General features: G+C 43.1%; 1 protein-coding gene across 2 annotated transcripts in view; it reads left to right on the plus strand.

Moving 5' to 3' along the window:
- The first annotated feature begins 14,691 nt into the window (after positions 1-14,691).
- The window catches only part of GRM7 (glutamate metabotropic receptor 7), an 856,215-nt gene continuing 852,635 nt past the window's right edge, over positions 14,692-18,271 (plus strand). For both annotated transcript variants that reach the window (XM_069473843.1, XM_069473844.1), the window contains exon 1: positions 14,692-15,484. In XM_069473843.1, the coding sequence (XP_069329944.1) occupies positions 14,966-15,484 (519 nt within the window). In that variant the 5' untranslated portion in view covers positions 14,692-14,965. The remainder of the gene's footprint in view (positions 15,485-18,271) is intronic.

The raw sequence follows: 18,271 nt of genomic DNA on the forward strand, positions 1-18,271 counted from the left end.
TGTTGTAGTCTTTCAGAGGGCAGGCAGGGTCCACACTAGTAGTGGGCCAAAATTCTCTTTGTTTGTTTGTTTCCCTTTGGTTCTTCCTCTATAGGGGCGGTTTCTGTCTCTATCTGCAGGAAAAATACTAGTTGTGGGGAGTGGATGGTGCCCTCGCTCACTCAGCGCCCCATTTGCCACAACTCCCACAGGCTAAAGTCTGCCTTGGCCCAATGTCCCCGGGGACCAGCCTCCACACTCTCGCTTCTGGAGAAGTAGTCAATATTTAGACGTGGGTGGGGACCCTATATAAGGTCTGTGGACCAGGGGAGGGGGCCGTCCAGGGAGCCTCTTGGCACCCTATTGCTCCGTAGTGACTTGGCAGTGGGCCCCAAGATGGCTATTGCGCGCCCGCAGATCGCCGGCGTTGGGAGTGACTACTCAGGTTCCAGTATGTACCAGAGCCAGGGGCCTGGCCCGTTCCCAAGCTCAGCGTGGGTTCCCAGTTAGAAGGCAAAAAGAGAGAAGAAATAAGGAAAAAGAAAAAAGAAAAGAAAAGAAAAAAAAAAAAAGAAGTGAAAAGAAAGAACAGAAGGAGAAGAAAAAGAAAGAGAAAAGAAAAGGAGAAGAGAAGAGGAAAAAAAGAAAAAATAAAAAATAAAAAAAGAAAAAAAAAAAAAAGAAAAACAAAGACAAAAACAAAAACCAAACTAACAAATAACACAAAGAGACCTAACCCAGAAACAACGAAAACACAAACACAAAAGAACAAAAACAGAGCTACACAGCACCACAGCGCATAGCTAAACGAAGGGATACACAATTCTGAAGTATACAGTTCAGCGGCTCATTGATCGTGTTTTTGCGCCTTAGCGCAGCTCCGCCCCTTCACGCCCGCTCCGTTGGTTCCGGAGCGGCAACTCAGTGTTTATTTTAAGTCTTAGCGCAGCTCCGCCCCTTCACGCCGAGTGCCGCCGGCGGAGATGGCGCGGGCCCAGAGACCAGCGGGGGGCGCCGGGGAGAGAGAGCCGCTGGGCACCTTATGGCTCCCGAGCGGTTCCGACTTTGCTTTCAAGATGGCGCCCGCAGCGCTCCGGGGTCGGAGGGGGACCGGCTCCCCGGCAGGCAGAGACCAGGGACCGCCGCTGCCGGGGGGTTTGGCGGGCAAAGCCGCCGGGGGCCACCGGCTGAAGAACCACCGACAAAAGTAGCGCAGAGGTACAGCGCAATTCGCTAATCGGGGATTGATCGTGCCCCTCCCCCTTGGCACAGGTCCGTCCCTTCTCGCCAAGGACTGTCTCAGCCGAGACTTCCCAGGTTCCAAGCTATTCTCCCGAAAAAGCCTCCTGTCTGCAATGCCCTACGTCTCGCTCGGAGATTCTGCTCTGGCTTGCGAGGGGGTCTCCAAGCAATTGGGGGTGGAGGTCAGTGAGGAGCGCAAGCCGCTTTTCCTAAAGACTGCCCCCGCCCCACCTGGGGGCGGGCGCAGCCGCCTGCGCTCCGCTGGCTACTGTCTGTTCCGCGCCTTCCGCAGAGTTCCGCGATCTTAATTTCTGTTCACCTCAGACCTCACTTGCTCTGTTTGTCCCACGCTGATTCTCCGTGGATTCACACCGCTGTTCCTGTGTGGGAGCGGTCCTCTAGCGTTGTGGCAGGTCCGGATCCACGGTTCCTCGCCGGAGCGCAGATCCGAGCAGTCACCGCCACTCCGCCATCTTCCGAATCCCCCTAATATACATTTTTAATCTTAGGAAAAGAGTTGAAGATTTATAGAGAAGTTGCAGACAGTACAGAGAGTTCTGATATATCTCACATCTAGCTTTTCTTACTGTTAATATCTTATATTAATTTGTCACAATTCATGAACCAATATTGATACATTATTGTTAACAAAAGTCCATACTTTATTCATAGTTTCCTTGTTTTTGCCTAATATCCGTTTTCTGATCCAGGATCCCACATCACATTCAACCTTCACGTCTTCGGCTCCTCTCAGCTGTCACAAAATCTCAGGCTTTCATGGGTTTTGAAGACATCGTAGACTCTTTTGAGAAGAACTGATTAGGTGTTTTCTAGAGTGTTCCTCATATGGGATTTCTCTGATGTTTTCCTTATGATTAAAATGGGGTTATGGGAGGCTTTGGGAAGGAAGATCACATAAGTAAAGTGCCAATTTTATCAATCACACTAAGGGTCTGAGCTAACAACATAGCTTACCATTGCCGATGTCGATCTTGGTCAGGCGGTACAGACAGTGTTTGTTTCTCTGCTGTAAAGTTACACTTTGAAAATGGTTATTAACCTATTCAAAGTGTGGTTTGCATGGAGAAAATACACACATTTTAAGTGAATGAAGCCATTATTTTTGACAGATAAATTTACCCATGTAGCCGCTACCCCAATCGAAATGTAGAACATTTCTGTCAACTTTCTAAAGTTGTTTTAATTTCTCTTAATTCATTCTTTTGATTTCGTGAAGTCTCTAAAAATCCTTTCAGTTATAACTGAGTCATACGTGCCCCAACTCTGTCAGGCATATCACACCTTTTGAATTGCTCTGCAAATAAATAGCCTGGTTGTTCACTACGCTTCATTGTACTAGGTTGTCTGTAGCAGCTTGGCTGTCTCTCCGTCTATCTTCTCTGACAGGACTAACTAGGAGATGCAGCTCTACCATCCCATGGACTTGAAACCTGGTCCTTATAGGATGAGCAAAAATTTAACTCTCCTCTCAAAAAAAAAGATTAAAAAAAAAAAAAATCTCAGGAACCAATAGCTTCCCTCATAACTGCTGAGTGTGTGACAGGATGTGAAAAACCTGACATGATTTTGGCAAATATGATGTTTGGGAGAACATTATGGGATATTACCTTCTGAAGAACAAGGACGTGAAGTAAGAAAATCAAATGGTATTTTATATTCAAAGATTTCTAAGGTCCACTCTTTAGATCAGATCTATTGAAGTAGGAGTGAGACAGTTATGATCTTAACTTCCTAAGAAATACTTTATCAGTGTTGGAAAGAGATTTCTAAAGCAGCTTTCAGCGATGCCTTCTTGAAAGTGGTAGTTTTAACAACATTAATCACTGTTAGATTTATGGGAAAATGATGTGTTTTACAAGAAGCAATACAAATATAAGTGTAAAAGTTCATGAGGAACATTATACAAGTTTATATTTTATCAATAGTTGTAAGAAACATGGCATGTAATTAGAACTGAAAGAAATGTTAAAACTTGGAGGAAAATATCTCTACAGTTTATCGATGAGAAAAAGAGTGTAACAGAAGACGAGTTAAATAATTTTCCCAGATCGTGACTTTTTAACCTTTTATATCTTTATTGAAGTATAATTTAGATAAACAAAAACACACACATGTTAAGTATATATAGGTTGATGAATTTATAGATATACAAAGTAAACATAAAATTTCATATAATGACAACTACCACTATCAAGATATAGAACATTCCCATCACCCTATAAAACTACCTTTTACCCTTACTTATTCAATCCTCTCCCTATCCCCAGACTTTGGTTGAAAACTTATCACTAAACATTAATTTTGACTTTTGTAGAATTTCACATAAGGTGTCATATGGCACATGCTCTTTTTTGTCTGTTTTCTTTTACTTGGTATATGTTTTTGGGATTAACTGATGTTGGGTATATCGGTAGTTTATTCCTTTTTTAAAGCTGAGTAGTATTCCATTGTTGGGATATATCACAATTTATATTGTTGATGTACATTTGGGTTGTTTCCATTTTATGGCTATTTGGAATAACACTGCCATAAGCATCCATGTAGAAATCTCTATGGACATACATTTTTATTTCCTTGAGTAGAAGTGGAAATGTTTAGTTGCATCATAAGTGTATTTTTAACTTTATAAAAAGCTAATAAGGAGTTTTAGAAAGTGGTAATATCATTTTACATTCTGACCAGCAGTGTATAAAAGTACCAGTTTCTCCACATCCTTGTCAACACTTGGAATGTTCAACCATTTTTATTTTTGCTAATCTAATAGGTAGTGGACTCTTACTGTGGTTTTAATTTGCATATCCCTGTTAACATGATATTGACCATCTTTTTATGTAGATATAGCCACCTGCATATCTTCTTTAGTAAATATATATATTCTTTATTCTGTGTGTGTATGTATTATGTAACTTTATTTATATACAAATTCTTTAGCAATATATTTTCGTGAAATTTTTTTCCATTTCTGCTCCCTTCTCTTCTATTTTTGGAAGGAGTCTATGAAAGATTAATATTTTCTTTTCTTTAAACATTTGATCAGATTTATCTGGACCTGGGATTTTCTTTGTGGAAAGGATTTTTTAATACATTATTTTATATGTCTTATTCTGAACAGTGTTACTGAGATTTATTTATCATTTATCATAAAATCCATCCATTTCAACTGTACAGCTTAATAATTTTTTCTAGCTGTACCAAGGTTTGAAAGCATCACTGTAGTTAATTTTATTTTCATTTCCCTAGTAAGATCTCTCATGTCCATTTACAGTTAATGCTCATTCCCAACCACCAGCCCCAGGCAACAGCAGAAAGGTTTATAATCATAAAGTGTATTTAAAAGACAAAACCTTTTAAGATTTTCTGTTTCCTTTTGAGTCAGTTTTAGTAAATTGTGCCCTTCAATGATTTTGTCCATTTTATTTTGTTAACCATTTTTTGAACATGGAATTGTTTATAACATTTTCTTATCCTTTTAATGAGTCTAGAATCTAGAGTGATGTTTTCTTTTTTACATCACTCAGTTCTCTCTGCTCTCTTTTGTCTTAATCTATTCAGCTATACATTGTCAATTTTACTGCTCTTTTTAAGAAACAGCTTTTGGTATTATTTTTTCTCTATTTTTGCCTTTTTCTATTTTATTGAGTTATGCTTTTTATTCTTTCTTTCCACTTACTTTAGGTTTAATTTATTCTATTTTATAGTTTTTAATACATGGATTAGATCACTAAATTTAAATACATTTAATACAAAGATAAAACTATTAATATCTTCCTAAGACCTACTTTAGCCACACCCACATATTTAGATAGGCTGCCTTTGTTATCAGTCATTTAAAAATATTTTCTAATTACTCTGGATATTTTTTGTTTGAATTGTGGGTTATTTGGAAGCGTGTCATTTCATTTTCAAATATTAAGGGATTTTCTAGATATCATTTTGTTACTGAATTTTAATTTAATGTCACCATTATCGGAATGAGTTCAATATTGTTTAATGTATTCAGATTTGTTTTATGGAACAACATAGGGTCTATTTTGATCAATGTTCCATATGTCTTCAAGTTCATTGATCTTTTCTTTTGTAATGTGCTACTGCTGTTACTTATAGGCAGTGAATTTCACGTATTGTATTTTCACGTATTGTACTTTTCAGTTCTAGACATTCCATTTGGTTTTTTTTTTTTTTTTGTATTTTCCACTTCTCATCATGTTCATGTTTTCCTCAAATTCTTGAACATATTTACTCTATCTGTTTTACTGGTTTTCTATTGCTGTGTCATAAATTACCACAAACTTAGTAGCTTTAAACAATAGTCATTTATCTTACAGTTCTGTAGCAGGAAGTATGGGCAGGTACAGCTGGGCTCTCTCCTTAGGCTCTCCAGAGGCTGAAATCGAGGCATCAGCCAGGCTGAGGTGCTATCTGGGGAAGAATCCACTTCCAAGCTGATCTAGGTTATTAGCAGAATTCAGCTGCTGTAGCTGTAGGGCTGATGTCCCTAACTTCTTGCTTGCTGCCATTCAAGGGCCATACAGTTCCTAGGGCCATTTTCAGATCCTTCCATAATGTCCCTTCCCTCTTGGCAATAGAGAACCTCCTTAGTGTCAAATCCTTCTCATGCTTTGAATCTCTTTTGCAACCAAAGAAAATTCTCTGCATTTGAAGGACTCATGTGATTAGGTTAGACTCACCTTAATAATTTCTTTACCCTAAAGTCAACTGATTAATAACCTTAATTATGTCCGTATGAGCCCTTTTGCCATGTAATATAATAGGACCATCTGGGTTATTTTAGTATTCTGTCTACTTTGCTGTTTTATTGTATTACTCTGCTGATTCCAAAATCTCTCATTCCAAAATATGTCTTTATTGACTAGTTTTTCTCCTGCTTTTCACATGCCTTATAATTTTCATTGAATTCTGTACAGTATAAATGTAACAGAGTTAAATGTCTGCATTTCATTGTGTTCCTTTAAAATTTGTTGAATTTTGTTTTCACAGGCATTATGTTACTTGAAGATTAGCTTGACACTTTCCAGGCTTGTTTCAAAGACATTTTAGGGTGGGTGTTTAGCTCTACTAGTAAAGTGTAACCTTTCTGGGGTCTCTACAAAATGATCTGAGGATTCAACAAGGGCTTTCCCCTCTGGAGAGTTAAAACGCAAGCGTCCCTCGGTGCTGCATGAACTCTGTTGCAGTTCCCCAATAGTCGTTATGTTCCTGGAGTTCCAGATCCTCATCCAGTGTCTTCCACAGTTTAGTGTTCAGCTAAACCTCAAGGGAACCACTGCAGATTTCTCGCCTTCCTGTTTTTGGAAGTCCTGCATTTGAAGGGCTTCTCTTCTACTCTATTCTACAAATGATGGCTTCCTTAGCCTCCCTGAACTCTGATCTCTATCTCCTCAAACTAATCAATGTACCGTGCTCAGCTTGGATCTGAAAAGTGGCAGCAGGCAGAAAGTCATGACATTCACAGAGCTGTCCTCATCCGTCCCCTTCTTTGGGAATCATGGTCCTGAGCTGCAAATTACCCAATGTCTTAAAAGGGTTGTTTCTTATATTCTGTCCAGTTTCCCAATGATTGGCAGGTAGTGAGAGGGAATGTTGGAGACCAATTAGTCCATCATGAGAAAGCAGAAGTCCTAAATTAAGATCGATTGGCTAAATGAATGTCCACAAGATCTTAACCTACTACCATCTCCCACAGAAATGAGGTTAGCTCTCAATTCTTTTGGTTTACAAATACCTTGCTTCTTTTTGGTGGGTGGGATTTGAGGGACTGAGGAATCAAAATCATTATAAGATCAGTAACTTGTATGGCTAAGATACCAGCATCAACTTCTCTTGCATAATTTCAATGCAGATAGAATAATAAGAAATAGGCAAAATTGCAAAGAATCAAAACTTGAAAAGAGGATGCACAATTAACTTAAGGAGTATCATTTAAATCTTAAATGAGGTGTGGATATTAAACAACACAGTATATGGTCTCATAAGACAACTTAAGACGTTCCCTAGATAGAAATGCCCAAAATTTTGAACATTTAAAAAACAGATCTATAACATCTCAGTTGATTATGTGGGAGGACACAAAGCTCATTTGGATGGCCCAGTTCAGGTATTGTGAAAATAGGGTTACCATAAAATCTAAAGTACTCAGTTAATATTTATAGAAACAAATCTTATCCAGGCAGGAAACCATTCCATAGACACACTCCAGGTAAGATGTTGAGCTTGAGCTTGATTCAGGTAAGTGTTGAACTTGGCAGTGTGAGGGCTTCAGTAAGCTGCAACAGGATGTCACATAGAGAGAGGATCGTCCCCAAGACTAAGCAGCTTGTCCAGGGTCTTAAGGTATAGTAGAGGTATTAATTGCCCTATGAAGACACAGAATACTGAAAGAGAACAGACATTATTTACCTTTTATATGGATGATACATGTGATTGTGGGAAGGCAAACAAAGCAGAAACTGGACAAGTGAGTACCTATGGTTCACTGGACATATACTGAACATAGTACCTCGGGAGAAATAATCCTGGAAACACCCTGCTGATATAATCAGCATTTATTGACACACAGACAAACAACAGAGTGTAGTAGTTACTAATACAAGCATGGCTGCTGAACATAGACATGAGTGTGAGCTCTGCTTCTGTATCCACAAGTTGGGAAGTACAGTGATTGAAACATAGACTTTGGAAATGGACTTCCCTGGTTCAAATCTGAGCTCTGGTGCTTCCTAGCTTTTTGATGTTGGAGCCACTCTGTGGCTCAATTCCTTCATCTGAAAAATAAGGGTAATGATAAGAATACTTACCTTGTATATATTGGGGATTAAATAAATCACCATTACTACGAGGATTAAATAAATCAACATATGTAAATAATTAGAAAAGTACCTGAAACAAAGTAAGTGCCAGATAAGTGTTATTTATTATAATTATTTCTTGTGTAAAATTAGGATAATAATAGTAACGCTTTTATAGATTCAATGCAGAGATTAAATGAGGCACTGCATATAAACTGCCTATTTCAGTGCCTAATACAAGTAGCTGTTCAATAAACAGAATAAATCTCACACACTAATCAGGTTTGATTCAAGAAATACATGAGGTTGAATCATCATGTTCAATTGCCTGTAAATAAGCACGTCTGCAGAATGCAAGGGCTGTGTGGTTTGAGTCTTACAACAAAGCAACCTGTACTACTTTAGAATTATTACTGGCTTTAAATAGGTAAAATATCATATCCTACATATCTAACACACACACACACACATATAAAATCTATATAAAATCTACATATATAATCTTACCATAAGGTGGACATAGTAAATTGTGTTTTTAAGACAATTTAAAATTCCATCAGTCATGTTCAAGCCTTCCTAAGTTTTAATTTTAATTCCTACTCAACTGGTCATTTAAAGTAACTGTAATTTGGAGTTTAATATATCTTAATGTCTGCAGTCATATCGAGAGCTAACTCTCGGGCTACTATACTCTATGTCATAGAATTCTGAACTTCCTATAGTTCATTCTCACAGGTATCTAAGAATCAATAGCTACTTTTCACTTAATTACCTGCTTACCTTTAAGCAGTAACCATCTAAAGTAGCACCCTCAATTTTGAGAGATCCAACTCCAGCTAGCTTAAGCAAAGGATGGAATGTATTGGGTGGCAACATACAATGCTCAAAGGCAAATGCAGCTTCAGGAGTTGCTGGATCCAGTGCCTCAGAATACTTTGTCAGGGCTCTACTTTTCTCATTATATCTCGGATCTGCTTCCTTGTGTGGGTTGGTTTTATTCTCAGACAGGCTTTCTTCATGTTGTGAAAATGACAGCTGCTGGAAGCCTCGGGTCTAGCTGAGAGGGATAGATCTGTCATCTTTAAGTATCAATACATTGAATTTCAGGTTTTTAACTATCTTTGGACTCATCAGCCTCACCAGGGGAAAAGAGAGCTCAGTTTAGCCAACTCTAGATGAGTTGGGTAGATGGTTTGGATAGGTGGGGTATTAGAATTGACAACTCCATCTCAACTCATGGCGACTGAAAGTGATTCTCTCCCAAATGAATTAGTGATGATGTTACCAAAGGAAGAGAAGAGACATTCCATCCTCTACCAATTTAGGGGCACTGTGGGGACATAGGAAGGACTGTAGGGGTAGAGTAGAGTGCAAGACCTTCTAGACAGGTCTTGTATAGAAACTTTAAATTAGGGAATAGTTTTTGCCTTTTAAGCAAGTCAAAGCCATTTTGTTCTCTGATTCACAGCTCTGGAAGGAACAATAGGTTTTTTTAAATGGCCATATAAAATACGATGAAAGAGAGGAGATTTGTACCTAGGGAATCACTTTTTGTAGCAGTGCCTTACCCCAAAACTGTTCTTTCATGTTTCTACCCAAAAGGCAGGAACAAAGAGGTCCTCCCTATGTGCCAAGAGAAGAAATGAGTGGAATCATTGAGATCTAGAATGAAAGAAAACTGGAGTGGAGGTCTCCTTTGGTCCAGAGGTCAGATTCCTTGTGACTTCTTAGTCACTGCATCCAAAGTGGTCAACAAAACCTGAGAGATGTAACAAGTGAGGTCTTTGTGAATTGAGTGCATTTGATGAGAGGGAGCACATATCTAGTGGCTAGAGGACAGACTTAAGCTATGAAAACTTCAGGGCAAGAAGATAATAAGGAAGGCAACCTGAAGAAGCAACAACAGATGGCAGAGTATTTATTGAACAATATCTTTCACCTTTCTGGGCCTCCATTTCCTGATCTGTAAAATAAGATAATAATAGTGACATATCAAATGTGGTGATCCTGAGAATTAAATTGATATATATAGTGTCTGGTACCTAGTAAGCACTTGAAAATGTGAGCTCTCGGTAATATTCATTATATAAAATATTCAATGTTCATATAAATGTATTTATATACTGTTTATTATTATAACAATGATATAAATAATAACAATTGGCACGCATTGGACTGCAAGTAACAGAAAACTCAACTAAAACTATCCTAAGCAATGCGCAGATTTTTGGCTTATATAATTGGAGGTCAAAAGGTGGAGCTTTAGGGTTGGTTGGATCTAGTGTTGCAGGGGACCTCTGTGTGTTGGCCTAATCTTCACGCAGCTAATGAAAGGACTACAATAATCCTGGGTCTTATATCTACACACAGTCATGCCAGAGGGCAGGAGCCCAAGAGGTGCTTCCAGAAATCTCCATCAAACCTTCCATGTGTCTGTGTCATTGACCTGAACTACTAGAAAAGAAGATAGAATTACCAGCAGGGATCAATTCCAACCGACCTTCACAGGCTCTGTGGGGTGAGTTTATCTGTACAATATCAGGGTTCTTAACAAAAGGAGATCAGGAAATGGATAAATGGATGCTAGTTAAGTGACAAAAGATGCCTATTACTATAAATATAAAAGAAAGGCATAACAGAATAACTCTCTCTCCAAGGAAAACTGAACCTCATTCAATCATACAATGCAAATGTGAGATTGCTTTTTAAAAAGTTGCGGATGAAGACTTACATAAATGGGGAAAGAACCGCCAAAGTGCATTAGCAGCAGTAGCAGGAGTAGCAGCTGTTAAGGAGGATGGCCTTGTACATTACAAATTGGATTTAAATAAATAGAAGGGGACATGCAAGTGGAAACATAATTTCCTGCAGAAGATGTTGGGCAGCAGAATAACAAAGAAAATAAATGAAACTAAGATGATCAAGAAAACAAAATGCTAATAATACGAATTAAAACTGAGACCTTACTTTTAGTTTGATATTTTTATTAATTCCTGAGTGTGGACAGATTAATGACTAAACAGAGCCAAGCCTGTGAATGGATTTTATAATGTATGATCTTTGTGCTTAAAACTAGGTTCTCCTCCAATTAAATCTGACATTAGAACAATGACCCAGTCTTACTTACATAAACCAGTCTTACACGGAGATTTTCAGCTCATATAATCTCAAACAAACAAACAAAAATAAAGAAAACAAAGACTGTGTCCTCTATCAAGTGTCAGATCCTATGTACCATAGCTAAAGTTACAAAGATGAATTAGATACCATATGTACTGGACGTGTGATGATTTTGCAAGCTCAGCATCACTTTCCAGTTTCTCTGGTAACAGATTTCTCGTTCCTTGTAGTTGAGGTGGTGCTAGTGCCTGGTAAGAAAAATAGTTCTGTGCTTCTGACCTCTTCTAGCCAGTCTATGGGAATGGCCACAGGAATGAACCCTTGACTCAGGAAAGACCAATCAAAGCTTTCTCTGAGAGTTAATCAAGTGCTTTAGGGTTATTTTAATCTTATAATGTTTTAAAAACAAAATTATTGCAAAATTTACTAATTATCCTTTGAGTTCAGGAAACTGTGTACGGTGACTAAAAGGACAGCAATTTATCTGCCCCCGTTTCTGCTCTGCCCACGCCAGATTTCGGACACTGTCAAATAGAGGCAGTGGAGAATGGCAAAACCCATTCTGATTCATTCAACACATGAATGCTTCTTAGGCACAAGACAGCGTTTGAAACATGGTCCCAGATAAAAAGATAAATAATACTCAGCTCTTACCCTCAAGGATCTTACAACTTGGCAAGGGAAATAAGACACACACACAGATGACTGCAATAAAAGGAAGATAATGATTGCAGCCAGATGTTTGGGGAGAATGAGCAGAGCAAAGAGAGAACACAGAATAAGGCAGCATTCAACAGTCAGCCAGGAATATTTATTGAGCAATCACTGGGTGAGAAATGAAAATGGAAGCGTAGAGCAGGAACCGAGACACGTACAGGTGAAAAATCAAGTGACATTAATTGTTACCCAACTCTCCAATTTTTTTTTTTTTTGTCACCAAGTTCCTAATACATAGCCTGAAATTAAAAACTAAATAAGGATATAATAGTCTCTGTCAAAGACAGCCTGAGGCACTGATGCTTAAACTGGAGGATCACAGTACGTGTGTTCCCAAGTATGCCTTTCTATTGCTTTCTTTTTCTTCCCCTTGCAAATGAGCTAAGGCTACCTTAATAGGATATCTATTTAACCTATCTCACCCTTTTTGATCTGGTGTATTAGAATAGGTGAATAAGATGTGGATCCTTTTGGCTTCAAACAACAGAAAGAAAATACTATATAACTGAAAAAGTCCAGAGGCAATCCTTCAAGCATGCCTGGGTCCAGGAGTCCAAGTATTTTAATCAAGCCTCTTTCTCTCCTTCTCTCCCTCTTGCTTTGGGGTTCAAATCTCTCCCTGTGCATGTGGAAGGCTCTAGAACAGCTTCAGGCTCACATCCTCACAGTGTTAGGACTTGCAGGAAGGAGCAGGGGTTATCGTGGCATAAGTTGTGCATTTATGTAGTAGGGCACTGAGTCTAAAGGTGATTGATATGCATATTGTACAAAGAGCGGTCGATTTGTGTATTAATTATAGCACTGTTTTCTGGAAGACGACGGTGACATATCTTGCTCTTACAAAATCAGAATAGCATAGCAGTCTTCCAAAAGAGGAACACAAAGTGTTTTGACGACGGGGCCCATTTTTATCTGGTGCACACAGACATTGTCTATGTGATAGTCATAACCCTGTGCCTCCACCCCGGCTGCCCCAGCAAAGGTCCAGGGATTAGCCCCAAATGGCTCTGGTTGGGCTCTCTGCCCATCCTTGAACTCGGCACTATGGCCAGAAGGATCTGGTGTTCTGATTAGCCAGGCCTGGATTATAGGAAGTGGGATCTGTTCTGCTCAAATCATAAACATTGAAATGTGCAGGAGGGGCATAGCCAAAGAGAAATGGAGGAACTGTCCCCAGAAGGAAGAGGAATAGATGCTGAACAAGAAAATAAAAATGTCCTCTATACCAGGAAACACTTACAGCGTTCTTTGGATATCCAAAAACTGGTCTTCTACACATAAAGCAACAGAAAATATTGGCCTAAAAAGAGCACCGTGGCCAAAGGAACATGACCTATTTTAACAGACGATCTGAAAGTTAAAAGATAACTTGGAGAGCATCCAATTCAATCTCGTCATTTTCCAGATGGGGAAACTAAAACCCAAACGGAGGAACAGAAGTGCCAATAGCACACAAGTATTCAGTGGCAGAGATAACCAACTACTCTTCTGACATTTTGTGTGTGTGTGTATAAAAAAAAATAGTTCTCTTCATTACATCATCATCAACAAAAAAAATACATTCTTGTTTCTGGTTTTCTCTCCACTCTCTAGTCTGTATAATATGGTTTTGCTTCATATCCACAAAAAGCCTCAGCAAGAGTTGAGTCAACCTCCTTGAGTCCTCTCCTGTCCCCAAAGACAGAGACATTAACTTTCCTTACATAGAAACTAGGGCCACTTGTTGCTTTAATGGGCCAAGTTTGGCTGGGCCTGCAGGTGGGGCACCTTTCATAAAGAGCTTCTTAATTGCACTGTAACCTGTTCTGGCTTCCTGACTTGGTCTCCAAATCCCCAGCCAGAGAAAGAGAAAGGCATTCCCAATCGCTGGGGAGAGTTCTGCCGGCGCCCCCCTTTTCTTTCTCCTGCTAGCACCCCTTTGCTGCTGTTTCCTACCAGCAAAAACCTGTCACCAGGACTGAAGCATCTCTGGAAATAGGTAGGAGGGAGCCTTACACCTGTCAGCGCTAGGGAAGAAAGTGCGCTCTGCGGAGTTCCCAGTTGTTCCACCTCTGGCGAAGAAGAAAAGAAAAGGGATGAGTCGGAGGTTTCTGCCACCTCGGTCAGTTCACCAGGCTCTGTTGCTAGTAACCCCTTGAAGACCAAGGATGCGTTCCCATCCCTAACGTTTTGTCTTGGCTTTTGCTTCTCTCCGGGCTTGCCCAACGCCCGGCCCGGAGACGACTCTGGGTAAGGTTCTTTAAGCCATGAATCAGGCTCCTGCATGCATGGGTGGTTTTCTTAGTAAAAACTAGCACAGGCGGATCAGCAGTAGAGAGGGTCTCCCCGCGCCCCTCCCTCGCTGGTTTCAGCGCCTCCAGACTCCCCAGCGTTCTCCCAGAGCTAAGAGCCCAGGCTCCGGAGTAGGGGTAGGGGGCAATCGGCACCCGACATCCTCGCCCAGCCCGGGGCTGATGACACAGGAGCCCAGAATGTGGCTGTGGGTGCAGGCGGGCAAGAGGCTTCCACAGTGAGTTGGGGGCATGAGCTCGGTCCCAGCCAGCGACCCGCAATCCCTAGATTCCCTCGGGACCACGAAACTCCCGTCGCGAGGAAACCTCCCCCTCCTTCCCCAGCCGCCCACCCATTCCCCCCCCTTACCTCAGCACGCAGCCCCTCCCTGCGTGATGATGCAAACCAGTGGGGAGGGCGGGCGCCGGCAAGGGTGGGGAGAGCAGGAGAGTAAGCGAGGGAGGGAGGGAGTGGGAGGAGGAGGAGAGGGAGCCGAACGACCATTTAAAGCGATAGCAATCCCTGCCCTCTCCCCAGTGCTGGGCTGTCGGAGAGCGCGAGCTGCAAGCCGGGGAGCGCGAGAGCGGCGCGCCGGCCGGCGAATCTGAGAGCGCGAGGCGCCCCAGGCTGGCAGGCGCCGCGGGACACTCCACCCTGTCCGGCCGCCCCTCCTAGGACGCCCCCACCTTCCGCGCCTGCAGTAGCCACTGAGCTTCCCCGGAGGAGCTCACCCCGAGGGGCCCGGACCTCGGCGAGCCCGCCACCGTCCCCTCCAGCGCCGCCGCCGCCGCCGCAGCTGCCGGAGCAGCATGGTCCAGCTGGGGAAGCTGCTCCGCGTCCTGACTTTGATGAAGTTCCCCTGCTGCGTGCTGGAGGTGCTCCTGTGCGCGCTGGCGGCGGCGGCGCGCGGCCAGGAGATGTACGCCCCGCACTCAATCCGGATCGAGGGGGACGTCACCCTCGGGGGGCTGTTCCCGGTGCACGCCAAGGGTCCCAGCGGAGTGCCCTGCGGCGACATCAAGAGGGAGAATGGGATCCACAGGCTGGAAGCGATGCTCTACGCCCTGGACCAGATCAACAGCGATCCCAACCTATTGCCCAACGTGACGCTGGGCGCGCGGATCCTGGACACTTGTTCCAGGGACACTTACGCGCTCGAACAGTCGCTCACTTTCGTCCAGGCGCTCATCCAGAAGGACACCTCCGACGTGCGCTGCACCAACGGCGAGCCCCCGGTTTTTGTCAAGCCAGAGAAAGTAGTTGGAGTGATTGGGGCTTCGGGGAGTTCGGTCTCCATCATGGTAGCCAACATCCTGAGGCTTTTCCAGGTAGGGGGGCGCTCCCTTTGGGGCGGAGCACGCGGCGGCTCCCTGCGCTCTTAACCCTAAAAGCTGGCTTGGACCCCAGGGGTGCGGGGTCAGGTCAGGCTTCGCGCCTTTCCACCCTGGAGATCCTGCTGAATGCCTCCCACCCCACCCGAAGAGATACCGTCCCTCCTTGGTGTATTTTCCTTCCATCTCTCCCCTGTCCACGCTCCACTCCATCCGGCTTGACATCCTGGATTTATGGCCCCATTTACAAGAAGCAATCTGTGAAAAACAAGGCGATGATTTAAATGGGTTTGCATTACAGTGAAATATGGTCCGAAAACAGGCTTGTAAAAGTGCCGGGCTCCTAGGAGAGCAGGTTAGGCGCTTGGAATATGAAAGATGAGAAGATGCCTGGAAGCGGGTATTTCCCACCTCCAAGCCACCCAGCAAACCTCCACTCCCTTAGAAAATTTCGAGACGACCTTAAGGAGGCACTTTTCAAATCGAGGGTTAGGTCTTAACCCCGCTGTGGACGTTAATTGTCCCTCTCTCTCAGGCTGGGTTTCCGACCTGTAGCCAGCCTCCCAGGAGCCTGGGGCGGGAGGTGCCAGGACCCTCCGCAATGGGGGGATGCCGCCCACAGACGTGACCCCCAGTTGGTTTCCTCTGGGCAATTTTTTTTGCACCGTCCAAATTGCATTTGCAGTTCGGCCACTGGCCGGAGCTGGGCTATCAGCTTTCTACTCCTGCCACTTCAAACCTCAGCCCAGAAATGAGCTCATGCTAACTGCGAAACAAAATCGCTTTCCCTGCTTCCTCCCTCCACCCCCTCACCCACCACCTCCCTAACGCAGCCCCCAACCCCAATTCTTGGCTCTGAGGACGATTCCCGAAGCGAGGCAGGAAGGCGCCTGTTGGGAGCCAGTGGGGCGAGCGGAGCAGGGCCTGCCCCGCGGTCCTGGCAGCTCCGGGTGCGGGAGGGCGATGGAGAAAAATGGGAGGAAGGCGGATCCCCAGCCGCTGAGCGGTGGGTTCTACCGCAGTGCTCTCTCGCCTCCTGCTCCCGCAGCCTCTGCCCCGTGGCTTCTGCTCTGCATTGGGTGGAAACGGGTGGTTTTGAGGTTCAGAAATTGAGATTCAGGGTCTCTGTGACTGTGGTTCCCTTCTGGGTGTTTTTCCCTATATGCGCATCTCTGTCTCCTTGCTCTGTTTTTTTCCCCACTGTTTTTTTTTCCCCACCCTTTCAATCTCTGCCTCCTTTCTCCCTCTCTATCCTCACTCCCAAGTTCTTGGTTTATCTCAGTCTTGAGATGATCCTTTCCTAATGCACGGCTCTCTCCCTGCCTGGTGGTACCCAAACCCAGTGAATCTCTTCCCCAGATGTGCAAGCTGATCCTGGCACCTTACTCTCCCCATATCTAAAGAACTGGCTCCCTCAAGTGCTTTCCCTAAGGGAGTTGGGTTTCAGGAGGGGACTCCTTGTGAAATTCAGGTTGTCACCACCTCACCCCCAGGAAAGCTTTGTGTTCAGGGAGGGGTTCCCATTCGAGGCTGCAGCTTGGCATGGCCCCTCTGATCCTCTGAGCATCCCTGACACCTCCTGAGTGTGCCCTCCTGGAGATCCCTAGATGTTTGCAAACCTAAAGTGCTTTGAGGGAGCTATCACTCTTGCTTGCTTGCTTTGGGAAAGAGCCTGAGTTGTTGTAATCAAACCGGAGAAGCACTTTATTTTTGAGCTTCAAGCTAGACAACTTGGGGGGGGGGGGCAGTGCTGCTGGAGAGGATGAGGCCAGAGAGCTCACCTGAGAACCATTGGGTTTATTGCATTTCCCAGTTAGTCCTGGGGGTTGAAGGCAGACTGGGGGTTGAAGGCAGACTTTAGCATTTTACAATTATTTTGCTTCCTGTTTCTCTCTTCACTCGGCATGGGCAGTACTGCAGATGGGCCTGTCTGTCTGTCTGAAAAAGACTGAAATGTTAAAGTTAAGAAAGGAATCTCAGACTAGGCTGAGGGACTGTGTTTGCTGAAAAAGATTCCAGGGGGAGCTGATTCCTCCTCTGGTGTGTGAACCTGAGGCAACTTGCTAGGGAAAAAAAGGCTGGCTTTACACTCGTTTCTCCATTGCCTGAGCTGGGGAGAAGAACCGAACGCCAGTGTTAGCAGTGTGGGTTGGGACTAAAACCATTCAGAGAAAACACTGTCATTTTCCTCTAATTTGCAAATTGCAGCTATTCATGTTGGATTGAACAGCTGAGGGAAAAAGAGCCCCCCGTTTTCACCTGCATTTATTGAGAAGAGGCTGGTTGTAGAAGAAATGTACCAACTTGTAGCTTGTGCTGCATGCAAGCTTGACATAACAGTTGGTTGGCATGGTATCTTGCTTAACCATTGCCCATGTTGGAATATTTATTTCTGTATACCAAGAATCTCTTCCAGTGGCCTTTCTTTTCTTTCTTTCTTTCTTTCTTTTTTTTTTTTTAATGTGATTTTGGAAGCTCCTGGTATGCCATTCCAATCACCAGTTTTCTAGCTTCTGTAAGCCTGCAAAAATGAGTAGGGAAAACAATGGTACACATACTCATTGTTCATCGGCACAGTCACTTAGGGAGAGAGGAAAAGGACATGGTGAATCTTCTCCGGGATTCTAAGGTTCGGCTCTATTAAGATTGTCCTATATAAAAGAAACTCCTCCAAATGATTGAATTCCTAGCTCTCCAATGATTTGAATTTTCTTTTTCCCTCTGGTCCCTGTCGATGCTGTGGGGATCATGCCAAACCGATCACTGGAGATATAAATTTATATA

The sequence above is a fragment of the Eulemur rufifrons genome, chromosome 7 (genome assembly GCF_041146395.1).
Source record: "Eulemur rufifrons isolate Redbay chromosome 7, OSU_ERuf_1, whole genome shotgun sequence".
NCBI classification, from domain to species: Eukaryota; Metazoa; Chordata; class Mammalia; order Primates; family Lemuridae; genus Eulemur; species Eulemur rufifrons.